Source organism: Balearica regulorum, chromosome 4 (assembly GCF_011004875.1).
Source record: "Balearica regulorum gibbericeps isolate bBalReg1 chromosome 4, bBalReg1.pri, whole genome shotgun sequence".
Lineage (NCBI taxonomy): Eukaryota > Metazoa > Chordata > Aves > Gruiformes > Gruidae > Balearica > Balearica regulorum.
The window spans coordinates 14,498,582-14,525,468 of NC_046187.1; the positions used below are offsets into that span (position 1 = coordinate 14,498,582).

Below are 26,887 nucleotides of genomic sequence, written 5' to 3' on the forward strand. Positions count from 1 at the left end.
GCTTCACGTGACTTTTTTTCATTAATGTTTCCACATGAATACCTCTTTATTTAGTCATTCCCCAATTTTTTTTCCTCTTAGGGTGTTGTGAACACTTTTTCCATTGTGATCAATAGAACTATTTAGTTGTGTTTTCTTGTTACAAGCCACCACCAGGCAAACCCCATTTCTGGAAACTGTGGCTCTGACCTTTCCTTTATTGAACTTAATTTTACTGCACAAGTTTACTCTCTTCTTTGACATTAGTGGAAAGGCCAGGTATTTACCTGAAGAGCTAATGATCAACATACATACAGAGTGGAACAAAATGATAACATTTTCCTGCTTAAAATCCCTGCCAGAAGAAAGGTAAGCCAGTCACCCTGAGGTTTGTACTTAATTAGAACGGCCTAAGAATGGTAGAATTGTTTTTATTGGCAAACAGCAACAAGTTAAAACAGAAAAGGTAACACTGTAAAACAACTGCCTGCTCTCAGACAGCTGTAAATGCAGAGACCACCCTGATGACTCCGGGTGTGCAACATGGGAATTGGCCGGTAACCCACCCTGTTTGCTGAGCTAGTCAAACACAGTACCACGCGCCAGCGTTTCCTCCCCTGGCCTTTTTTATGTAGTTGGCATATAATGACTGAGGTGAAATTGTGTGTTTCCCAATACCACTGTGTAATGTAGCATAACTTTGGAATTTAATTGGGGGGGGGGGGAACAAACCACAAACCAGAACAAATGCTCAGTTTGTGCTGAGTAATCTTTGCTCTGTTTTTGCCCTTTTAAAAACACACATCAAAAGGCATCAGCATTGTGTGAACAGGAGAAATGTGTCCCTAGAAAAAGCAGCTTTTTTGGAGTACAAGCACGCACTTAAGGAAAAAGCAACTTAAGAAAAAAGCTGCAATTTCATGTCCAGCAGTACAGTTTTTACTAGTATGTTAAATAAGTGGCTATTTGCTGGTGACTGAGTTGCACACACCAGCTGAAAACAGGTTCAGTACCCATATTTTGCTTTACAAAAAGTCAAAAGAACTTGGTACGTACAGCAGAGTTAAGAGCCAATCTACAACACTTCACAAGTTGAATTGTCATGGCAGCCCTCGAAGACATCAGACTAAGTTCTTAAATCTTGCTGCAATGCTGAAGCCTTTCTTTAAAAGCATCCCTTTGCAAAGCATCCCTTTTCACAAAAAAAAGCCAAACCCAAACCACAAGCCATGATAACTTGTTTACAACTAGCCTAACTACAAACCTTTAGAGGAAGCAGAAGGGGAAGATTTATTAACTAGCTGAGCAGCACTTCATTTGTGCTAACAATTCTCAAGTGCCAGTACACAGAAAGTGAAAGGAACTAAACTTTGATCTCCCAAATGGCATCCTACTAGCTAGTTAGAGAACATTTTCTTGCAAGTGGAAGTTAAAAAAACCAAAGCATTTGCTCTAGATGATACAAGTGTGTTGCCCCAGTGCCATCTGGCAAAGTAAGCTACCTTATAGAAGTATTTGCCTGTATTTTGATACTGTGATGTCCATATCAAGCAAAGGACGGTAAATAAGCAATTATTGTACAATATGGGAGGGCAGTCAGTAGTGTTTGAAGTAAGTACTAGAATCTTCTTCAAGCATGTTTGAAAGCACTTGATGCCAGCACCTGAGCATTAACATACTCTTTCTAGTGTGGCTTTACAATATAGTGCTAATGCTCATTGATCACATGGCATGCTCTCCTTGCAGACAATTGCAATTACAGCCTGTGTGAGTCTCTCACCGCTGTCCATATGTCTGAGGTCCTCATTAAAATTTCAGAGGAAACTGTTGGTATCACTCATTTAAAAGAATACAATCATCTACGGTTTAGCTTCCATTCTAATACTACTACCTTCTTCTTTCTGCAGCAATAATTATTTTTTTAAAAAACACCATCGCCCCCCCCCCCAAAGTTATATGAAAGCTAGATACCGTGTACGTATTACCAAAACCAGCATCCTAAGCACCAACCTTTCATTGTGGCTATAAGGCACAATTTACAGCTGCATATATTTGAAAGATTAAAGAAAAACTAGGGTTTGTTTTTTTTTAAAAAAAAACCACAAACAAACCCCCCCCAAAAAGCATCAACTCCCATTCATGGAGTACTAGTTTGAGTTCTGTCAGTCAGTCACTCACTCACTCTTGAGCCTAGTACACCAACCCTGTCAGAAATAGCTGCCCATTACATGTAACTGAACACCATTAGAACCGGAGCAGCCAATTGTCTGTGCAAACCAGTCAGCCAAGAGCTAGATTTGAGTCTGGTTTTTTTTCGGTGAAATTACATGTTAAAAGACAAGCACCCAAGAAATTGGCTAGACTTCTGAGCTGTCACTACTGCTGTGTCGTGCAGCCATAGTGTCACTGCTGCTGTGGGAGTGGGAGACAGGCGCTTTGCTTTTCCCTGCAGAGGGCTGTTTCCTCTGCTTCAACAAAAACCCAGTTACCACCACAGCGCAGACCAGAAACAGCAGTCCTGCCAAACCTCCGGTAACGGGTATGATACCATTTCCAGAGTCCCTGCTTGTGATTTCCAGGACTGGCCTGTGATGTGGCACACCAGCTGAGACCACCTCTTTCTGGATGATGACAGCTTTGTCAGAACGATCAAGTACAATATGCTGAATATTCGTGCCCCTGTTTTTATCTGCTCTCATGTCTTGCATGAAGACCGGGGCATCTGGGTTGGCTCTTCTACTGCGTTTAAAGGCCGTGGTGCTACCTTTTCCTTTAGCAGAGGACAACGCATGGTGGTAGTCGAGACTTCTTTTGCCATTGTGCCTGTGTGCATTTTCCCTCGATCGGACTGTGTAAATAGTATGAATGTACCATTCTCGGCCAGCTGCCACCTTAAAAAAAAAAAAAACAACCAACAACAAACAAATAAAAACCCAACAAACCAGAACAACCCCCTCCCCACGCACATTTACTATAAGCTGGAAAACACCAAACATCAGATTCATCCAGACAGATGTCCCAAGTTTGCTGCCAAATAAAATTAAAATCAAGGGCAGAAATAGGCGCTTGGAGATAGGATTAATCTTTTCCTAATGCAGACTGCTGAAGTAGGTCAGATAAACTATGCTCTAAGAGAACCTATTTCTTTCTAATGTTAATGCAGAAAGGCTACTGCATTTACCTAACAAAACACTAGTCTTAATTTAGGCAAGAATAACCCCACTTCAGGGGACCAAAAAAAAACCAAACCCCACTTCAGGAATTTGAATTAATCTGACTTAAAGCATGATGTATAGTTCTCTTTTTATTTCTTATCATATACAAACAAATTACCTTTTTTTTTTTTCCTCTAGTTGCAAGAAAATAAAGTCTAATTTTGTAGTTTTCTCCTATGTAAAAAGGCCCCCAGTGACTAAAGAGCTAAATCAGTGCCTTCTGCTCCCAGTCACAGGTGTACAAGTCTGCAGTAACAGCAAAGCTGCAGAAGGATAGCTCAGGGTTACAAAGCAATGCTGTCATTGTTTTATACTGGCAGGGAGAGGGAGCAAAGTAAATGTGTTGCTGAAGTCTGTCACTGACTAACACAGTGCTGTGAGTACCTGCATGCTCTGTTCTCCACCCCAGGTGTCTTTTTGCATGAAAGAATTTCTGAGATATACTTATCAGACAACTTACCTCGAAGAGTGGGGCAGATGACAGGCTGAAACCATCAGAACCAGGCTGGTTTACTAGAGGAAAAGCATCTGCATGATCAGCTGCCAACATGGCATGAAACTCCAGGTTTCCAAAAGCTCTCGCTTGTGTCTCAGGTTGAGCTTTATCCTAAAGTAAGTAAGTTAGTATTTCCAGATTCACATGGAAATCGGGGATCTAAAAAAGCATCCTACCATAACTCTTTTTTTACGTACCAGGATCTTGAATCTGTACAAGAGGGAGGGTGAGTCAGCCAGGCATCCATATTCCTGACTGTCTGGGCTGTACTTGGGCACGTACCCATCGGCGCCAGTGCAAAGGAACACCTTCTCGATGTTGCAGCTGAAGGAGTCACCAAGATTCTGAACTGGATCCACCATCACTCGGCCATAGATTTCAGATCCTAGTAAAGCAGATTAATACATTTTGCATTATATCAGTCAACTTAGAATTATTAAATGAAGTTATTACCAAATCATTGCTGTTAAAAATTCTCAGGACAGGAATTATGTAGCTTTATATGTACTTCCCTTTGCACATGAAGACAGGATGTTCCGTGGATGTTACTACTAACTTATCATGGGCCTTAGTCTTATTTTCTCTTACAATTCGTACTGATGTGTGGTTCTTACAGCACAGCTCTTCTTTTAAGCAATCTTTTCCCTTCTCTTCACTAGAGGGCAACCCATATTCACGTATAAGAAACTATCCAACCTGATAGCATTATATCAAGCAAAATAAAGATATAAACAGGACCTTTGGGGTTCAGACTGATAACTCAAATAAGGGACCAATTAAAACCAAAATTATTTCTGGTCCAGTACTGCCATTACCAGGAGTTTCCTTGGAACCCGGTAACAGCTCCAGTCAGTGAGTGAGTACAGCGTGTGAGAGCACCTGCCCCGGGCCAGAAGTGAAAAATAAAAATCAAGAATGAGTCTAAGCAGCTTGGCTGAAGCCAGCTGCAGTTATTGTGCAACCTGCCTGCAATTGAGAACAGCTGCATGACCAAGTCAAGGAGCTTCAGGTGTACAAGTATTCAATTCCTACATTTCTGACTAGAATAACTTAAGCACTGAAATTACTTAGCCCCCTCAAAATGGGGCAAAAAGTTCTAGTGTGGGCAGCTTCAAAACAAAATAACCAGAGAGAGGGGAATATGTGATTATGCAGTAACTGAGCAAGGGTTTTCAGAACTGCAGTTTCAGATATATGCACCTAAATTCTGCACTTACATTTGGAATGCTTTTCCTCTCACAGCCCATAAACAGATCCAAAGCCTGTTTAAATTACACTAAATTACATCATATTTTAGTGCTTCTGTATTTTACTTTTCTGCAGTGGAAATACATAGGCCATGTAGGGGTTATAAAACTAGTAAAATACATATTCAGCTCTTGCTGGTTGGTTCGGGTTTAGCTTTCGTAATACGCTGAATGTGCAATTGGCTTTTTACCTTTGGTAAAGGCTACATCAGCTCCTTCGCCAAATCCCATTGATCCATCAGATATCCAAAGCTCCTTTTTGGACAGCAGAAACATTTGAGTATTTAGACTGAACTCTGCTGCCACTGGGTCACTGACCTGTGGGGAAAAGTGAAATTAAATGATCAAAAAAATGCCTTGGTTGTACCTTTACAATGGTCATCATACACCATTGCCATAGTAGTGATATGCTAATCAAACCTTTCAGCAGTACGCAGCATTTATAAGAATCCCTCCTACATACATACATAAACTTCCTGTTGTGCTTCTCATCATGACCTATTAAAATACACAATTGTAGTGCTTTATTTCAACGTTGCAGAGTAAAACAGCAAAAGACATCTGTTTCTTCAGATACAGGACAGCAAGGTATCTTTTCAGTGAGACTTGCAAAAGTTACTGGGAGAACTCGTGACCTAGAAGCTGCCTGCAACTTGCCCAGAAAAGTAACCTGGCCTGTGGCCCACACCTGGTGACAACACAGGAGCTGCCCACCAGTCGGTCAACTCCGCTGGTGCGATGGTAGGTCGCTCCCAGTCACCACCTTTCTGCCTTCCCCACCACAAACACCTTGTGGCTGCAGGAGCCCAGCGGAGCCCCCACGTTTGGACGGAGGACGCTGGCACCGGGCCACGGGTCTGGTGCCTGCCCTGTGACTCCGGCACTCTGGAGTGCTGCGCACGTATAATGGCAGGGAGATGCTGAGGGGAACAGAGGGCAAACGGCTCTCCAACACAGAAATAAGGTAAAGAACTAAACTGTCTCATGGCACTATTTAATCTTGTTGACCACAATAAACCTAGCATCTAGGGGTAACAGTCATAACGATGTGATTATACAGACAGAAGTGCAAAATTAACTTAATATGCAAATGCCACCCCGAGTCCAGTTATTTCTTTCCTCATCAAACCATTTTCCTCTTTCTGTGTAGCACTGACGTCCTGTGTTATAAGGTGGCAGCAGGAAGACTATTGCTGAAGCATTATCTTTAAATTAAATTCAACACCAATCCTTTGAGCAAACAAGACTGAGACAATCAGTTAATTTGCATGTAATACAGCTGTCTCCACACTTGCCGCATGTGCCGTGCAACCGGATAATGAAGCAGAAGGCTGAAGAGCAGCTCTAACGGTCAAAAGGGCTGAACAGCTCTCACTGACACTGCCAAGGCCTCTGAGGTATCCAGTACTTTGGGGGGGTGGGGGGGGAAATCAGGTCATTTGTTGTGTATTGACTGAACGAGCAATGTTATACTAAGAACTTTTAAAAGAAGTTTGGTATGTTCACTGGAAGTTAAGTCTCAAATTCAGAGCCCTTGGTCTCCAAATGCTATTCAAGTTGTTCCTCAAGTTACCTGCAAGAGAAAATCTGGTCTTTGTAACAGTCTACAATAGTAAGTTACTGCTGCTTGGTGCACTGCTGCTTTTTTTTTTTTTTTTCTTTTTCTTTAATACATACAGGAAAATTGCCACAAAGCCACACTAACATTGAATGAAGTGTTTCCCACTGCTTGAGAAAAAGATCCTCCAGATACAATTCTATTACACTGAATCTCAGTTTTAAAAATCAACCTCAGGACTGTGAGTTATTTTTGAAAACAATCTTGCTTAGAACTAAAATACCTTCCCCCCTTCAGCCCCCGCCTTCCTGAAAAGAAGCAGCAAAGCACTCGGGACTAGGCTGGACTATGAGGTAAATAAATGGACAAATAAGATTTTAATTAATGGGGGAAAAAAAATCAGTTTGATTTTATCTCACCTGAGAAGATGAGATCTAGAGCAATCTACAAGCACGGTAAAACGCCTTCTGAAGCCATCTGAAATACTCCACAATTTTCTCTTGAAAACTGGTACTGGATGGCCTATGCCAGAACGTCTCTTTCAGTGGTTACAGAACACCTGCATTTCAGCCTGAATTTGCTTTTTGGCTGGTTTTACCCATGAGGCTTCACGGAAAAATGTGTAAGTCCTAAGTAAAATGGTGTACCTGTTGGAACCTGATGTCCATATCAAATGCAATTGGGTCCTGTGGGTTGCAGATGACAGGAAGGGCATATTGCTGACCAGGCACAGCAGTGCAAGGGATGAATTTCACAGTGTAAGTACCTGAGTAATCTCGTACCTGCAAAAAGTTTAGAGAAATGAGCGTCTCTCCCGAGTCTCTGAACAGCGCTTTTTCAGCTCACATTGCCCCCAAGGTGAAGCTGAATTCCCAGCAGCATCCTAGACACTTTCACAAACTTGGACATTGCTGTTTGCGATCACACTGCTGTACCTCATGCAGGAAGTGCGGGCACCAACACCGTCGGTGCACTTCAGCAGCATAGGCAAGGCACTGACACACGCTGTCTCTCCTCTACTCCTCTGTAAAACGAGGACTAATAGAGAATATCTACGATCAGGCCTTTGAGGGACTGACATTGCTGCGGTGGTGGCGGTGACATCAAACATGTCAATGTCCAAATCTAACATAGTAAATCTCTCTGAAGAGAAGATGATTTTGGCTGGATTTTTAGTGAATGCAAATGGCTCCTTTCCTGCCAGCTCAGCAAGAGCTGAGTAACTGCGCTGTGTCCCTCTCACAGAAGCAAGACACTTTTAAGCAAGCCTCTTCTGCCATATTAGAGGCACAGGCTTTGGGGCCACAGTAGTTCCCACCCACTCCTGAGTTCAGCAGGAGCCAAGCAGCTTTGCCACAGGTGGGGAAAAATCCAGCTTCTCACAGCAGCGGCAGGAACTCCTCGATCACAATTTCCTCGCAATGCCAAGGGAGATAATGTTAAGACAAATTCTTCAAGAGAGGCCCACAGCTCCAGCACTGGCCTGCTCAGTGAATGGTGCCGGCTAGCAGGAGCACAGGTTCAGGCCTCTGGACTCAAGCTCCAGGGACACCAGGGACTTCTGACTGCTCATTGTGTAATGAAAACACATGACTGCATCCAAATGAGTTGATGCTCACTGATCTTAGAGTGCTGATGACTGCATGGAAAGTACATTAAAAACTGATATTCCCTTTGCTTCCCTAAATTCAAGTCTGAATGCAAACTCACAGCAAAGTCGGAGATAAAACTCCACTGCTGCACAGGCTGGTGGAAGGTCGGCTCACTTCGTAACAGACTGAGCGTAAACGTGAGGCCAGGGTGGTCAGCAGACATCACCATTGATACTAGAGATGTTCCTGAAAGAATAAAACACAAATTATAATTTGCGATAATTAACACTGATGCCTGGCATGGTATAAAATCAACACACAAAAGCAAAAAAGCAAGAGATTGGAAAGAAATTAACTTACGGCCCAGAAAAGGAAGTGCCTCAGTTGCTGAATCTCCTTCTACACCAAGACAGACCCTTTACTGCGATATCTTTCTCTTCTGCCAGGTAGACACCACTACAGGTACTCTGGCTCTCAGAGGTGGACAGGCTGGTACGTACCTGGGTGGGACATCACCAGCTGGCCCCGGAAACGAATCTCCGTTCGGAAGTTCACCACTAGCCGTCCTTCATCATTGATCCGCATACTCGTGGGATAAAGTGAGCCTAGGGAGGCAAAAGCCAATGATTTTACCACCACCATTTCCCGACTGTATTTCTAAAGGAAGGCTCTTCATATATTTTCTGCATCTGGAGATCTGAAACATTCACCTAAACCCTGGTGCTCTTTACGGATATTAAACCCTGTCACATTGATTGTTTTGAGACAGATCTCCAAACCCACCAACTTCAGAAGAAATGCACTCATTTACACCTGCTAATGGTTCAATCAATTAAGGCAGATTTTTTTTTTGTCCCTTTTGCTGACACAACACCAGACTTACCTGAAGTATATCCACATATGGTGATACAACAGAGTGCAGGCAAGAGAAAGAAGGGGTGTGAGACTTTTTGTCACACAGACACCAAGGCTGCTCACTCTAGTAAGGTCCCTTTTGCAGGCACTTCCCCTGCACAGGGCTATGTAAGTGCTTCCATTGCCCCGTAACTGTGTACCATTCAGCACAGGAGTCTATCTCTCCATAAGAATGTCTACTTTAGAGTTGGTCTGTGCGTTAATGTATCTCGGTTTTTACAGCTTAAAAGCAGCATGCAGTTGAGGGAAGATTCAAAATATCTAGTTTAGTAACATACACATTAAAAACCAAACATAATTGTCCTTTGGGTGGGTGCTTTAACTGAGGAGTCAGCATGCTGTTACTGCTTTTGAGATTCTCAAGGCTAAAAAGCAACAAGTTATCGACCACATGACTCCCATCATCAGAACATTGAATAGGATGGAGTGTAAAAATGATGGCATCTGAAACAGCTCACCTTGGAGCTCTGATTCAGGAGGGCTGCCTATCCCATCTTTCCACAGGATAGCCGTGCTGTACACAAAGGTGAGTCGCAGTTCGGACTGCAAATCAAAATGTTGCCAGCCACCAATGGCAGCAGGGGAGTGGAAGACATAGGAGACATAGAGAGGCACCCGCAGAGTTACATACGACTGCACCAGATTTAAGACCTGAAAAACATCGAGGTACCGGGTTACTGCATGCAACCTGAACAAAATTGCTTTCACTGCCAACCTTGTGTTCTCATGAACTGCACTCTTTAAACCTAAGCAAAAAAATAAACTGCACGGAAATATTTTTCATTTGTTACTGACATCGCTATTATTTCAGGTGCTGCAAACCACCTCACTTGATAGTGTCCCCAAATCTTTGCCAATTTAACATAGCAGAGTTTGTACCTCTCAAAAATAAGGACCATCTAAGATTTTGTTTTACTTTGGATTTATTTCTTTTTTTAAAAAAAGCCTTCAAAACAAACTCCATAGAAATTGATGGTGGCCTAAATTAAAATTCCAGATCAGAACCACCAGATTCCTTAGGCATTCAGAAATCAAACACAAATTTACAAACGAGTCCTGTAAGTAACACCTACCTCTACAACAGATTGAACTGTATCGATTATGATACCCTGAAACACTGCAGTTTAAAACTATACCCTGAGTTATGGAGGTGTCTCTACCAAGCAACCAACAAGCAACCAGAATGGGCAGCCAAGCAGATAATTAGTAACTAAATCTTCTTTGGTCACTGAGCATCAGCTGAGCACCTATGGAACAGGAAAGCATCAAGCTGCTGAGCCAAGGCTGATACAAGGCAGAGTCAGCACAGAGGCTCTACAGCCCCTGGAATTCCCTCTAATTTAAGTGCAATTGCTGCAGGGCGCCTGTGCATTGGGTTATTTTCCAAGGAAATGCAATGTGCTGTCAGACACCACACAAGGAAGCCACTGTGACTGCTCTGTGATCAATGTTGGTCTAATCCATATCAAAGACTTGGAACGATAGCCTGTTTTACTCAGGAAAAGTATGTGGAAAACTCATATTTTGGGTAAACTTTTTTTTGTTTGTTCCTTATCAACCAAGCTTCTGTTTATAAAATCTCACCTACCTGACAACTCTGCCTAAAGCCCACACACTGTAAGCCTAAATCACAGCTTCTAATTAAAAGAGTGGTTTTGTTGCTTTTTTTTTGTAAAAAAGCATATTTTTCTGCAGCCTTAGAACACACTTCCAGGGTCAACAACATACTTTATACTTATGGTTTACTTCTATAAGGCAATAAAATCATAGCCACCTCTTCAAATATGCTGCTACACAGGCTTTGGGTGATAGCACAAGCACGTACACAGTTTGGAAAAGCTCTTTGAGTCAAAAAAGCAGAGTTTCTAAAATCCACACTAGGAGCAACATCAATGCAGTAGGCTGCGCTCAATTACCAGGAAGATGAATTATGGCTGTGCACAGAAATACAGTGCAAAGGAACAAATCTGTACTTCTAAAAACATTTGTGCTAAGTGAACACGTATCAAACTGCCTGCAAAGTGACTAAATCCATTCTCGTGCAATCCTTAGTAACACTTTCGGTTGGACTTGTGCTTCCACAGCCTCCTGTTGAGAGAGGAAGGTGGCTCAGTGGCACATACCTGCCCATCTGTGCCAATGGAGCCACTGCAGTCCGTCAGTAGCTCAGACATATCGTAGTAACTGTGGAACTCCCAAAGGCAAGCCTCAAGGTTGAGGTTCTCGTAGAAACGCAAGGTTTTGGCGGATCGCAGAGCACTGCTGTACTGGTAAGGTGATGTTTCTCCAATCACTTTGGGGTTCTTAGTTTCCTCTGTAATAAACCCATGTTTAGTCTGGATCTCATTGTAGTCCAGTAGGTTGGAGCACTTGTGGTGTCCCACACGAGTGCCGTCTGGGCTAAGCATTAGCTCAAAGTTGGATAAGGGGCGCGTGGAGATAACTGGCAGCATTCCTAAAACATAAATGTCACATGACCCATTAACAGCCTGAATGGAAAAGAGCAAACAAAATATTCATTAACTGCTTGTGAACATTTAGAGCTGGAGTCTGGGAACACAGGAGCTAAGGATGCCCAATGTTTCGTCCATACTTTAACATTGCAATTGGCAAGTTGTTCATTTGTGGTTTATTTGTGGTTCTGCCACAATGCAGCAAACAAATGTGGAGACAAACCTGTGGGAGAGGAAAAGTCCAAAGCAGCCTATGTTAATGAAGTGGTTACTCTCACCACTTGATGCTTACCGTCCATATGGGGCATTGTGACTGTTAGTCGGATCAGATTGGGATGGTCAGGATCATCTGGACCCGTGTAGTGAATTTTAGCTGAGAAAGGTTCTGCTCCTACTGTTCCTGGGGTGCGAGGCTGGCAAAGACCTGAGCAAAGGGGAAAGACAGGTTGTGAGATGCCTGCTAAAACGTGTCATATCTGTGTTGAGCAGCTTGGAGATATCTGTCCATGGAGCTGGGTCAGAAAAATGCAAAAATGTTGACGGGCTAATTAGGGAGCTCCTCACAGCTCTTCCCCTGCTGCCTGGTCTAACTCCTAGGGCCAAGAGGTCCTTTCCCAGAGAGGCAAGGGCAGAAGTATGGAAACCCTTCAATGCCCAGCAGCAGCTGAGGAACCTGACCTCTTCCTGACAAGGATTTGTTCTTCCCTAGAAATGGGGAGATGGCAACTTTACACCTGCATTTAGCCTGGCAGCCATCACTTACTCAGGTGAAGAGCAGGGTGGTTTACAACCACACCTGAGCTCTTGCCACAAAAAAAAAAAGGTTGTCTGAAGGGAGCCAACATCTTGCAGACAACAGCTAACTAAAATATATAGGGGCAGTTTGAGCTGTTCTGCAGGGCCCACCATTTACACTGGAGAGCTATTTCAGTTTCTTTTTCTGTGTATGACTGAGGCAAAGATCATTTCCAGTTAAATTATACAAAGAACTGTCACTTTAGGAGCATAGCAGTAAGTCCACAGAGGAGGTATGGTGCATAATGGCCACTTTAGACCTATAAATCTAACACTTGGGAGCCTCAGGGAATCTTGAAAACTTCACAGGCTACTGCCTAACTTCCTAAAGATGGAAAGTCTCAAGGGAGACTTTTCAGCCACTGAGCATGTACACAACTGCCTAAAACCTTGACAGATTTCAGTCTGGATTACAAGCCCAAAAGGTTTCCTTCCTTCCTCAACTTGTGATCTTAACAGAAAATGCTACCTCTATCAACAAGCCTTGCCTCATCTTGTAGTGGCAGTGGCCTGTCAACAACACGACCATCACAGATGCCCTGGTAATACAAAACTTTTTCAGTTCTTCCCACATAGTTCAATCCTACCCAGGCATTTTGCACTGCGCCAGGAGGAGATAGAGGTGAAAGACTCCATGTAGTAGAGGAGATGTAGAAGAAGGACTGAACTGCACAAAACAGAGAGCTGAGGAAGCACAGCATCACCCACTTGCATAGTCGGTGAGCTAGTACTTCTCTCACCCAGTGAGTATTTAATTATAGAGCTTAAATGAAACATTTTAGTCTGAAGAGACAGAGAAGAGTCATCCCCTAGAACCCAACATTTTGGCCCATTGAATCCCAAGATGTAGTAAAGTCAGGCTCCTACTTTAATTTGGGCAGAACAGGACTTTAAAGTAACTCCCAGGTAACTGCTCTAGTCAACTGATTGAGCCACAAGACGCATTTTCCTCATCCAGATTTCTGAGGAAAAGTGATAGATTAGACATACACATCTAGATATGGATCGCAGTTAAGAAACCTGAGGGACATGGGCAATACCCAGAATTAGGACGTCCCCTTACCTTCTGAGGCATAGCCTAAGTTCTCAGCAGAGTTATGCATGCAGTGCTGTAATATCTGAATTTCCACATGGATTCCATGCCCCCACCCTTTTCCAGCACCTATATTTTAACTGTCTTTATGCTACAGGTCTTTAGACAACAGCAAATTCAATACACCTATAACCTGCTCTCAGTGTCAGTAGCTGTGTTGTTTAAACTAAAACCACATGGAAACAGAGGTGTATTTGAAATATGTATATGGAGAAAAGCAAAGGACTCAAGACTGGGGAGGTCAAATTCTGCTCTAATCACTAGTCAAATTAGGTGTAAAAAATCATTATCACAATGCACCCACCAATCTTTTACACATGACCTATGATGGACACAAACTCTTGAAATACCAGAGCTGATGAGACAATTACAAGATGCTTTTGCCTTTCACTAGCAACAGTCTCGTATGTGTATGAAAAAAAAATTAACTAACATACGAGGACTAATGCCCTAAAACAAAACACCCCATAGCAGACCACCATCAGCTTTTCCCAAGAAAGGCTACCTAATTCCCATCATTAACAACTTACCTTCCTCTCTGTTTACTGTATAAATTGGACTTAGCAGCTCCAGACCTGCATCACCATTGGCATTCATAGCTCGAGCTGCACACTGAAGCCTGGAGCCTGCCTGGAAGTATATAGAGTCCAGGGAGATGGATTTGGTGCTGGTAAAAAAAGTGTTGGAGTCCACTTCCCTCATTGGGCTGGTGACACCATCACTCCCACTTGGAGCACTGACAAGCCAGCGGTACAGGGTCAGAGTATCATTGATGTTTTCTGTGGCGCAGATGGATCCGGTTTTGTCGTAGTCTGAATACTTGGGATTGCATGCCTATGGGTTGGCATTTACCCAAAATAAAGAGGGTTATCTATTCTTACCTATACCTGCTCCAAGCAAGCAAACTGTTAAGCATTATTCTAACGGTACTGTGCTTATTACTAAAACTGTATCAGCAAGACAAGACCTTTATGCAGGCACATTATTTTATTTTTCAACATTATATTATTTTTCAACAATAGTTGAAAGGATATGAATGAATGCCATGGGGCTTTTTAAATTAAACACAAGAACAAGCAAACAAAAAACCAAACCCCAGATAGCAGTGAGTTGTTGTTACAACCCATGTGTCACCTCTGATCATGCAAACCTGGAAAATGCTAGTGCTAACTCCAAAAAACTGAATTCTTATTTGACAACATCGAAGTCAGTTGTCCCAAATTCAGACACCCTAGCTTGAAAAAATCCCAGTGTGAAACCACTGTAATTAGAAACCGTTAGAAACACAAAATGAATGGCCTGAATTTATACATCCCCAGCAAAGAGCTAGCAAGTTACACCTGCACCCTCCCCAGCAGTCTGTTGCTGCTCCCACAACACAATCAAGCAGGAGTGAAGATGCATGCGTGTTTTTTGCTAGTGCAAAAATGCAGCTTTTTTTTTTTTTTCCTTCTCAAAATCATCCTTAATGAACAGTTTAAAACACCTGACTTTACACAGAAGCAGCAGGCACACAAGCACGTGTCCCTCTGCCAGGTCTGTCTGGGAGAGCAGTCTCCTGCAGATGACAGATGGCTGACACCAGAGGCTGTTCAGTCAACTTTGGTAAAATCTGCTGCTCAGCCGCTCATGGCACAGCTCTGCTCACAAAGCCCACGATGTGGACTGTTTCTGGAAAGCTCTGTATGGCCCATCCACAAACCTTTTTTTGGGCAGGACTTATCTCCTCCTCACCTTACTGTCTGCTCAGCTTTGGGTTTAGGAATAGCTATTTTTCCGGCCCCAATTCCGTGTGTCCCAGTCATCCCCTGGAACTGGTTATTGGTTTGGCAGCACAGCCCAGTACTAAAGACCTATTTAGGTCTGCAGGAAACACTCACTGCAGAGAGAGCTGTCACAGGTTAGGAGTTTTATTGACCGTCTCTTGGAAGCTCTCTTTCTCGAAGTTAGGTCAGCAGAAAGACTTTGGCAAGTGCCTCTGACACAGTAACAATCTGCTGTGTTCAGTCATCATTTTCCAGAATTTAATACTGTTTCAATTTTCTTAGATGGTCCAGAGCATAGAACGAGTAAGTTGGAAAAAAGCATGCAGAAACAAGCCTTACCGTTACACAGACAACAGGATAGCCACTTGGAGGGTGTGGATTCTCTTTGCTTTTAGCAGTATCATCATACATCAGAAGCGAGACCACCTGGGGCACAGCTGGAAATGTCACATCTGCAACACTGTCCATTTCTTCTATGTACACAATGGCTTTACTCATCTGAGTTGAGAGAGAGAAAAGGTTATGTATGCTGCTGAAAATAAAGAATGGAGGGAGAAGGAGAAGTAGTAGTGCCTGCAACTTAATTTCTGCCACCAAGCTCATTCTGGTTTTACCCAGGATTCTTTGATAAAATGGTGACTTGTGTTAAAAAAGATTCAATCCTCAGTGGTTTTTAATGGTTTTCCACTTAAAACCTCTTCACCAGCAACTAGCTAAAAATTAAGGAAGAATTAATTCCCCAGACACTAGGAAAAGGGAAATAAAAATAATCCAATTTTTCTTTAAAAAAACCAAACACCTTAGCCTTGGCAAACAGTCAAACATCCACCCAGCTGCTCACTCACTCCCCATCTTCAGCATGGCAGCAGGAGGAAATAGGATGAGAAAGCTCATGGGTGCAGCTAAAGACAGGGAGATGGTTTACCAATTACTCTACCTGGCAAAACGCACTAAACTTGGGGAAAATTAATTTAATTTATTGTCAATTAAAGTAGATTTGGGTAGTAAGAAACAAAGACAAACATTAAAACACCACCTTTCCTCCTCATTTTCCCATGCTCAACTTCATTCCTGACCCTCCCAAAACCTTACCACAAACATAAAATACAAAAATGAACCCCCAAACTCTCCTAAACTAATTCCAGAGACCATGTAGTAGTTTCAGCCTACACATCAATTTGATCTCACTTGACAGCCAGTTTAGGCTTTTACCAGCTTAAGTATAAAGACTGTGTGTTAATTTTAGAGCCTCTGTTTTTAAAATAGCGGCCTACAAATTTATCGAGGTATAATATACATGATGTAATGGATCCCAGGGCCATAGTTTCTCCGCGTCTAGTAATTTATTTTATATAGCATTGCAGTGAGAAGTTGCTACTGTTTGAGTCAAATTACATCTCTTCACACATGTTTAGAGAGGGACCAACACAGTCTCTCCATTGTACTGGGTCTGGTAGCAACCAGATACATTATTAGTACAAACAAAAACTGCCAATCACAGCTTCTTGCTTTCTCTTTTTTATGTCTTTAAATCTTTTGATACTTTTCATCATCTCTAATGGGAAAAGTCAGAACAGGTTTCTACAAGCCAGTTAGTGCACTATATTTTCCTAAGATGTATACCAATGACTTGGAAAGAATGAGAGAGCTCACCACTGCCAAACTCTCTGTGAAGCATATAGCAGGTCACACATAAAATTTGTAATTCAACGCTTCTAGACTTTGTTCAAAGTGTGTGAATTTACAGCTAATTTATACCACTATTTAGACAGCTATGCACCAAACTAACCACAGGAGCATATGAATACCAGACTGGAAAGCATGCTGTGAGTACGTGGCTTTTTAGATGTTTTTATATAAATAAAAAATATCATTACAAATGGCAACTTTTGTTGTTAACAATGGTTACCTGTGTCTCTGCTACCATGTTCTCATCAGCTTGCAGGTGGACAGTAAACGTTTCTCTCATTTCTCTTATGCCATCATACAGAATCTCTACTTCAACAAAATGCTCGGTTTCTTCTTCTCTGAATTCAATATCTGGTTAAAAAATACAAACAACAAATTAATGCAAAATCAAGAGCCAAACAATTGTTTTCTTCATCAATTTTGCATTCAAGGTAATGTATTCTGTTGCAATAACATGGGTTTGCTCTAAGTAAAATGTAGTAGTAGACTGAGCTGTTACTATCTGTTCTTCAGCACAATGACCAAATAAAACTAACCCACTTTTGCTGGACAGAAAAAATAAATACAAGTTGATACAGATAACTTGTTGAAAGACTTAAAATAATATCAAAACATAATAACGTGACATGATTGCGTGCCAAGCCAACTAGCTTTCTTCCAAACAATTTCTGGACACAGTTCAGAATTAGTGTGGGCCAGGGAGGCAGTTTGCATGCAGACATCCTGCTTCAGTGGCAAACAAAGTTCAACAGAGTGGGTCTGCATGCCAAGGAATCATCTCAGGTACATTATTATACCAGCGTGGATACAGCCTAAAGCTCCATTTGCAATGCATATTTAAGCAGGATCCAAAACACCTCACTTCGAGCTGAAAAGTCAACATACTTGGCATTGGGTCTTTAGGAGACATGTTCATCTACATGAAATCCCAAGACAAGAACGGTCTACTAGAAATAGGCATCTGTGGTCCTTCCTCCAGAAACCAACTGGGGATCGCTATTTCTTGCTAGAAGTCAGGAGGAAGCGGTACCCATTTTTCTGACACCAGCCCAGTCAATAGCACAAATACTCAAGAAATGAGAGACCTTGTTTATTCATTTTACTTTAATTGTATTCAAGGTCATACCTCCCCAGAAGATACTGTAGAAAAGTTACTCCCCTAGGGAGTCCGCATAACCACCAGACTATAAACTGTTCCTGTGAGGGTGACAATCCATCCAAACCATGTCTCTATGAGTAAAGCAGATTGAAATGCAGTGTGTCACAGAAAGAGAACATGGGTCTGTAACCTTGAGCTTTGGACTCTCTCCTGGGACACGGGGGACCTGGGTGCCAGCTCCCAGGAGTGAGCTTTTCTACGAAAAACATCCCATACCACTGGCAACTCCTTACTGTAAGCACTGAGGGCAGATTTTTCTTCCATTCTGCAGGATGATGAAAGCAGAATAAATCTAGACAATTGCCTTAAATTAGCAGAATCAGGAATTTGAGCATATTCCTGTATCATTTTAAGCTATCATAACAATATCCCAACCCTCTGCCACCTCAGGGGACCTGAAGACAAAGCTCAAGAACTAAATTCTGCTCAAACACATGACTCGGGTAGATAACAACTTGAGCTAGACTGAACTTTCATTCTTATGAAGAAATCCTGAGTTTGCATTCCAGGTCAGGAAATTCAAAGTAGCCCAGAGCAAACAGGATCTCATGTCCAATCCAATGCTAATACAGTCTCTTACAGGTCTCATAATTAACTTGGAGAAAAACAAAAATAGACAACACTCAAATCTCCTATTCCAAAACACACAAAATGAAGCAGAAACTCTGCGTCTAAAGTATAGTACTTGCCATTTGGTTATCAAAACAAGAATTCAGCTCCCTGTCCAGCATTCATTTGCAGGAAGGCACTTTCCAAACTGATGTTTCCCATCCCCACACCCCATGAAGCCCTTACCTTCTGACATTGGATTGTAGTCTTCCCCTGCAGTGGCAGAGCCATCCTTGGTGTGCACTCTGGCAATAGATACTTTGGAGCTATCGCCGAGGCGTACAACATGGATTCTTACCAGTGCAATTTCTCCAGGTTCCTGAGGCTCCTTAATGCTGTGTTTTATTTCAAAGAATTTAATCACTGGTTCTAGATGAGGAAAAAAAAAAGCACAACAAACCCCTGAACATTAAATAAAAAAATAAAAATAATTTACTCATGTCAACTAGACCAAGTGCAAATACCTCATCTGAGAGTGGAGAGTCCAAAGGAAATGAGAAGGCCATAACAAACCTGAAAATTCAAAGTGATTGTCTGGCTATTAATTTATTTGGTTTATTGATTGCTGTGTGGAATGACTGAAGTGAAATATTTTGGAAACTAGAATTCAGATAGAAGTTTGTGGCTATTACTTAAAGGAGAATAGCTGGTCCCCTGGTGTTTGCTTTAGCAGAGTCTAGAGTGGAATATTTAGAAATAAAATACGTTTAGCTTTTGAAGAAAGCAGTTACTTTTATAAGTTGTTTATTCTAATGCCTTGCCAAAGGTATGGGATAAATCTGTTTTTCTTAAATGACTTTCTATGACTTGTAAGGAGTCCATTTTACAGCATTACCAATTAGAGTTTTTTGTTTGTTTGAGGGTTTTTGTTTATTTTGTTTTGTTGTTGTTGGGGGTTTTTTTTGTTTGGTTGATTTTTTTTTTACACATGCCATTTGACATTTTCAGATGCATAATCTGTACAATCTGTACATAAAAGTCCCTATTATATTCCTGAAAGTTTTATGAATTTGACCCAAGGCATCCATGATTCTTTCAACTTAGTCGAATTTCTGATACTCTTATCAATGCAACACATATAGGGCAATAATGGAACGGAAAGAGACAAGATAATTTCTCTTCCCATTATCTCACAAAAGGCAGAGCCAGTGATGCATTCAGAATAAGTTAAAAAGGTGCAAATTCAAAACATAAAATACTTCACTGTTTTTTGAAAAACTTCGTACTAGGTACTTTGAGAACTCTTGAACCAAACACTGAATGGAATTAGTCCCATCTTCCTGTTTGCAGCTACATATATGATCAACAATTAACATAAAACTCACTGTCTTCTTCATCCTTAATCTTGATCACGGTCTCTTTCTGATCCCCAGTGGAAGCACCAAAAGTAGAATTACTTTTTGGTGTTCCAAGCACCAATCTGAATTCCTCCTCCTCCTCATAAATTACATCATCCTCCAGAGTTACCACACAGGGCTTCTCACTTTCTCCTGCAGAAGCAAGAACAAGATACTATCTTCATAGGAGCACAAAAGACCAAGATAAAAACAAAAGAACAAAATCCCCACAGGATTTCCAGGCTTGCCATAGAAAAGACAGTCTCAAGAACATGGAAGCAGAGACTAGTGCTGACTGGCACACTTCATTTTTTTTGTTGTGTTTGAGTCAATCCCATGACTCTGCCACAACGGGAACTAAGCAGCATCCTGTGCAGCATTCAGCAGGGTGTTGTCTGGCAAAGAATCTGCTGCTCTGACTCTCCTCTGCTGAAGGCACTGTGTCAGTATTATTCCTGCTTGTTCTCCTGAACAATTGCTATGCTCAAGAGCGTAGCAAAGGATGGCCAATATTACCAAATTCTTTATTGTCCGACTTCAGCCATAAAAATCTTTGAAAGTGCTGCTTTCATAGTCACAAAACTATTTGTTAAATAGTCCTGTGCCACCTTCCTCATCCAAAGGAGCTCAACTGGTATAACAACTCCCAGAATGCCCTTGAGGTCTCGCTCTTATTTACCATCAGATTACTTGTCAACAAAAGTAACACATGATTTTCAAATTCCAACGGGAAAAGCTTACCTGGGAGAAACACCACTACAGAATCATCTGTATTTGGCCTCTCCTTGTAGTCCATCATAACTTGGGCAGAACCCTGGCGAGTATAGCAACGCACTGTGGATTTATGGTTAATGTCCCCGCTTCGATAAATGAGGGCCACCAGCTGCTCATCCTTTTCATTTGCCAGGTACATTGGTTCTTTGAACTGGACTTTGGGTACTGACAACAGAACATGTTATGTAAGTTGAAAAGGACCCTCATTCATGGGCAAAAATGTTAACCACATTCTGTGGTTTAAAAAAAAAAAAAAAAAGAAATTTTTTTTTACTTGGCATTTGATTTGCTAAACCTTTTCAATAAACTGAAGAAGGTTCAGATTTACACATGCTTTTTAAACACAGATTTTTAATTTAGATTAATTCAAATATACTCCTGGTCTACAGCAACTAATGGCCAACTTAGTATTAATTCTGTCACCAGTTTTCTCACAGTAGCTAAGACTTGTCGAATTTTCTAAAACCATTTTTAAAAAATGGCTCATTTGACCCATTTCTGAGCTGGGGGATTATTTTCTATACAGCAGTCTCTTTTACCTGTGATGCAGAGAGAAAGTAAGTGTACGATACCACAAGGGCAAAAAGGGGTGATGACCACAATTCCATCTCCACTGGAGAAGTATCATACTTTGCACCGCCTTCAACAAGTGAGTATTTCACAGTGAAACAGTGACTACTCCTCAGAGTACTGTTTGACAACGAGCTTTCTAAAACAATATAACTTCAAGTGTTTGAAGTGCAGTAAATTTACAGAAACCTGACACTGCTCAGAGTCAGCTTGGTTTATTTACCAAGTGCTGGAGAACCTCTAAATGATGCTGTGTTGACTGTTGTTTACTTTGAAAGTTTTACACCTACCTTTGCTTCTGCCCCCTTGATGCTCCCCCAGAATAGACAACACAGTTACAGCTTCGTGCAATAGCATGAGCATCAATATCTGCATAGTTATTTGAAAAACTTAGCTCATTACAATTTTTGGTGTTCAAATAACTACTAGAGAAAAATGTTTAATCCCTATGGCTTCTCTACCTTCAAAATGAACATTTATTCAAACAAACAGACTTAATGCAACAGACATAAACAAATGTATTTTTCACTCATGGCACAGTTCCACTATTTTGTTAGCTTGTCCAAAACAGTATCTTCAAGTACATAATGAGAAGGAGGACAGAGTACAGAACAGCACTATAGCCCTATGTTCCAACTTCGGGTGTAGCATACAGCTGTCAATCTTTACATCGTAGTTGGGGTAAATGATGTATCACGGCACTTATTTATGCTACTGCCAAAAGAGCTCTTCCACTTTCTAAGTGCACTTAAACACTAAAAGGAAAAACCCTTGAAAAAAGTCCCCCACCCACTTTATACTTACAGTCAGTGATGGTGTCATTGATAAAGACAGTAGTTTTGCTAGGCTCTCCAAGCACTGCATTCACAGGCATGCGGAGAACTAGTTCAAACTTCTCCAGACCTTCCAGAACAGGCTGGCCCAAATCATCAAGGATGATCACTCGAAAAACTTGCATGTTGACTCCCGGGTTAAAATCCAGGTTACAGCTGATGCCCACATAATCAACTCCAGCTGTTTCAGAAGCAACAAGACTTGTACAGTCACTTACTTCTATATGTTAACATTCACTTATACATTTCTGAAATGTGTTTGCAGCTGTTTCTATTGCTATCTTGGAGAAAATTTAATTTAGATTTTTGTCGCATGCAAATACATCTGCGAACAATGAACATACAGTGCAACACACATACCAATACATATCTGGATCATCATTTACTCTTTATGCCATCAGAACAATTAAAACTTAAGATCCCTTAAATTGCAGAGTAACAGGCTACAGACTCAACAACATGCAACAGACCTGATGTCCACAGCAATTTAACCTTTTCCTCAACTCTGGACTACATACATGAGGTTTTACTTTGCTATTTACCTTTAAAGGAGCAGATGTCTGTCCCAGAATAATTCCAGCTGCACCCTAAGAAAAAGTGTCTTCCACTAGGCTAGATCACTGAGCTTGAAAATCATGCTGTTACCACTGTCTCATCACTAAAAGAAGCAGGCAGCTTGAGTGCAGGTGAAAACACCTAGAATGACTTTTTTTGTGTGTTTATGAGACTATTAAATCTAAACTGGAAGTTGTATAATGACTTCACTTCTTCCTTTGCTTGTGTCCCATTGTTTCACTGAGATTCTATTTCCATAATACTGCCTTCTTTTTAACCAGAATGTTCCTCCCTATCTCCTTTTAAATGTTCTACTTGTCGCTTGTAATGACAGCAATCCTTTCCCTTCTTTGTCACAGTCTGTTGAAATTTACACACTTAAAAGCAACTGTGTCTTTTTCTTCTACATATCATTTTGCAGCCTCTGGATTAGAGGCAAAGAACACTTACCCACATAAAAGCTGACCTCCCTGGTCGGCTCTGTGCATTATGCAGACCGACAATTCTTGCACAGGTTTTGTTCTTTCCTTAATCCAATATTGCCTGCATAGGCATTTCATATACAACCATATTAATATATTTTTTGTGTGCAAAACTCTATAAATATTTGAAATTAGGAAAAGATATAGTGAAAAGGGTATTTTTTCCAAATCTCATAGCTAGGGTTTAACAGAAGTTATTTTTAAAAAACCTATACATACAAGATTAGAAATGCGACATCAGTTTGCTACTTTATACACAACACAGAAAATCCTGTAGGACCCAATCCTATTTCTTCTCCTGAATAGTGAGTCTTCACGTATTCATCACATACATTGTCTATTTTGCTAAGCACTTCTCTGTTGTTCAGTAACTGTAGTCAAATACTGTTTTCATGTATGTACACTGTAAGTTAATTAACTGTCCCTTCAGTCAGACATGCTGCATTACTAGTTGCTGTAATTCTTTGTTATTTTGGTAGTAAATATGATCATCTATCACATACATATTCAAAAAAGACAATTTTGCTTTCAGGCTGTTTAATATGAAAATTTCTGAAGCCTTATTTATCTCTTGCTAGCGTGTCATCAATTTGTTGGGCTGAACAGAAAAACTTTCATTAATGCAACTGATTTCCTTGACACCCAGCAGCTATAACTGCTCCTTAAAATTAATTCAGCAACTAGCAAGTCAAGCAACATCTTTAAACAGCACTGCAAAATTTTGGCCAGCCTAAGTATTCCCAAAGTCTGATAGGGAAAATGACTTTTCACTGGGACTGAGAAACAAAAAAAAAGGGTTTTACAGAGACAGTCACCAGATTTTGGGTATTTTGGGTCAGTGTTGGACAGAGGAAATCCTTGGAGGTCACACTGGTGGTGCCTTCCAGAATTACTCTCCATAGTAACTGAGACACCCTAAAATCTCAGGTACACCAGCTTTCCTAGATAAATAAAGCTTCCTTGGCTAATGTACCGATAGCATCATTTCAGGGCACCTGCAGATTTATGCTGTAAATTCAGTTTTATTCCAGGAAAACACAGTGCTATAAAGACAATACTCTCTCTTTTACTCCAGCTGTTCCTCCCAGCATCTGCCATCATTTAAGATGTGAGTAAATTAATGGTCATTTTATTCACATCCGTTGTCTCCATCAGAAAGTCAGTGAGCTTAGCCAAGCTGTCCTTGTCACACACAACTGGGACACAAATATCATGTTTTCTACCCGATAAATCCAGGTCTGATGTCTTTCACTTAACTTGTCCGCCCCATATATACACTCCAGATAAATAAGAGTGAATGCCAGATATCCCATTTTCATATTCACATACTCTAAATCAATCTGAGTGACATTTTTATAAGAAACTCACCTTCTGCTGACACTGGTTCTGTTTTTCTGGAACGCACCATGACAGAAGCTGCTTTGGACAGATCTGTTCCAGTCCTCCAGACACGAATCTCCACATAACCAGCACTTTCATCCACTCGATATTCAGTGTTGCCAAAGTACAAAGCAGGTTCTAAATATACAGAGAAGTACATATATTTTTGAAAGAGCCTCTTTTGGCCTGCTCTTGTGCACATGTATATTTAGTGCTTAAACTCTCCAGTCTGACTTTTAGTGCTCAAACTCTGCAGTTTGACTTTTAATATGTTAACAGCTGCAAAAAAAAAAAAAAAAAAACCCAAAAAAAAACCAACCCAAAAAACCCCACAACATTACCAACTTCTCCTGTAAATCCCAGTAAAATCTACTGCTCACTTACATGAACATTATTATGCACCTGCCTACCACTTATTGTAAGGGTTTTTTTTATCCTTTAAAAAACAAACTCAACACTCCATGAATTATGTAAATAAAGTGTTATATCTCTGTATTTTTGATCTTATCTGCAGCTGACAGAGATCTTCCACAGCCAGCTGTTTAGCCTACTGGTTGTTTACCTTACCATCCAAAGTAAAATGGCCATTTCAAAGATTGGGACTATGTAGTCACACAGACATAAGACATGGGATTGTTCTTCTATTATTGTTAAGTAAACCAAGGCAGATTTTTTTTTTTTTTAAATTTACTATTAAAGGAAACATATACCTAAATATACCTTCCCCCCTCCCTGAAAGATAAAGGCAGTTCACAGGATTTCACAAGTTTAGACTTTTTAACAAACCTTTTTAATTCTTTTCAAAGCATACATTTGACATGGACATGGCAGATTGAAGGGTTACAAGCTGTTGTTTTCTTCAGTGTGGTAAACTGACTTTAGTTATTCATAGGGAACACAAAAAGTTGCACAATCCAGGTCATGGAAAAGGTCACTATTAAATTGGGTTTAAGCAGACTCTGTTGTTTAGCATAAGAGATCAAACTTCACAAGACTGTCTCAAACTAGTGCCAATTTAGCCACCTTTCTGAATACCCATCAAGAAGAATGAAGAAGCACACACTGGAGACATGTACCTGCTGCTTTTACTGACTAATGGATAGAGTCTGCTAAATTCAATACATGGCCTCCTTTACTTTTGTCACCTAAACAATAGTAGGCTTTATCTTACTATCAGTATTAATAAAGCCTGACACATTTTGTCTGTGTTGCATATTATTACTAATCTATATTAACACAATGTAGAGAATCTCTCCAATACCACAGCAACATTATTTTAGCACAATAGCCAGTATCTTCTTTAGTAGGACTGCCAAAGCTGAAGTTGCACAAAAGCCTGGCACTCATCTAATACTCTGCATTTCTACTGTACCTCTTGGGGAAATTCAAAGAACTCTGAAAAGCTTTAGAAGTCATGATTGTTGTCTTCTATAGCTGGGGAAATGGAAGCTTAGACTAAACCACCATGGTCCATAAAGAGTTTTTAATTTTTGGCTACCTGATGTTTTCCAGAGCTCAGTTTATTACTGAGCTTAAAGCCAGTTTTACAAAAGGGACAGACAATTTCCAATGACTCAATGTGGCAAGCAGAACACAGAAGAATACACAGGCTTTTCTCTATAATGTGAAGCAACCCAATAATAAAAGTGCCTCATCGTAATAATAATTTTTTTACATTCCGGATCTCACCTTCCCAAACCTAAATAAATGTTCTTTTGCAAACAGGGGAGAATATCTAGCTAAATTCTCTTCTCAACAGGGACAGACAGCACTGCTCACCTAATTGAGAATTTTGTATTTGCCTACAAGCACTATCTGCTTCCTCCATGTATATATAAACACATCAGAACACCATCTGGCCCATACCTACATAAACGCTGCCACTCCAGCTTGTAGGCACCTTTGGATACTTACTGTAATTTTCCTGAGCCACTGAACTGTGAACCTTTGCATTACTTTACCATCAGAGCAAACCCTGATAATCACAAAGACTTGCTGCAGAGGCAAATGAGTCTTCAGCACACAGTATTAAGGAAGGTACAAGTGTTCCAAGCAGGATTGCATTAACATCTATTTTCAACCTATTGATCGATTACCTTTAAACAGGCTGAAAAAAATGCTTTCCTTAGTCGGCCGAGCACGATGTCTGACAAAGCAATGCTTTTGTATGCTAAACTCGAGAGAAAGGTTAGAGAATGAAATCACACACTTGATGATGGGTTAAATAGTTTAACAAAAAACAAAGCTCTTTGAAAACATGTTTTTTTTGAGGGACAGATCAATTCATCAGGACTTCTAGCTAAAAATTGCAGCCTTTGGGGGATTCAAGGTGCTGGCTTTGTTCTTGAAAAATTCATTTTCAATTCTTGAAGTATTTTTGTGTTTTAGAA

General features: G+C 40.9%; 1 protein-coding gene across 1 annotated transcript in view; it reads right to left on the minus strand.

The window, feature by feature from the left end:
- Positions 1–2,103: 2,103 nt before the first annotated feature.
- FREM3 (FRAS1 related extracellular matrix 3) overlaps positions 2,104–26,887 on the minus strand; it is a 68,778-nt gene continuing 43,994 nt past the window's right edge. The window contains exons 7-24 of the mRNA XM_010310180.2: positions 24,486–24,635; positions 22,052–22,261; positions 20,645–20,842; positions 19,892–20,056; positions 18,753–18,935; positions 17,019–17,149; positions 15,449–15,607; positions 13,874–14,177; positions 11,748–11,879; positions 11,126–11,457; positions 9,461–9,653; positions 8,588–8,692; positions 8,206–8,333; positions 7,143–7,277; positions 5,129–5,255; positions 3,888–4,075; positions 3,655–3,801; positions 2,104–2,870 (exon numbers count right to left, since the gene is read on the minus strand). Of these exons, the coding sequence (XP_010308482.2) occupies positions 2,337–2,870; positions 3,655–3,801; positions 3,888–4,075; positions 5,129–5,255; positions 7,143–7,277; positions 8,206–8,333; positions 8,588–8,692; positions 9,461–9,653; positions 11,126–11,457; positions 11,748–11,879; positions 13,874–14,177; positions 15,449–15,607; positions 17,019–17,149; positions 18,753–18,935; positions 19,892–20,056; positions 20,645–20,842; positions 22,052–22,261; positions 24,486–24,635 (3,521 nt within the window). The 3' untranslated portion in view covers positions 2,104–2,336. The remainder of the gene's footprint in view (positions 2,871–3,654; positions 3,802–3,887; positions 4,076–5,128; positions 5,256–7,142; positions 7,278–8,205; positions 8,334–8,587; positions 8,693–9,460; positions 9,654–11,125; positions 11,458–11,747; positions 11,880–13,873; positions 14,178–15,448; positions 15,608–17,018; positions 17,150–18,752; positions 18,936–19,891; positions 20,057–20,644; positions 20,843–22,051; positions 22,262–24,485; positions 24,636–26,887) is intronic.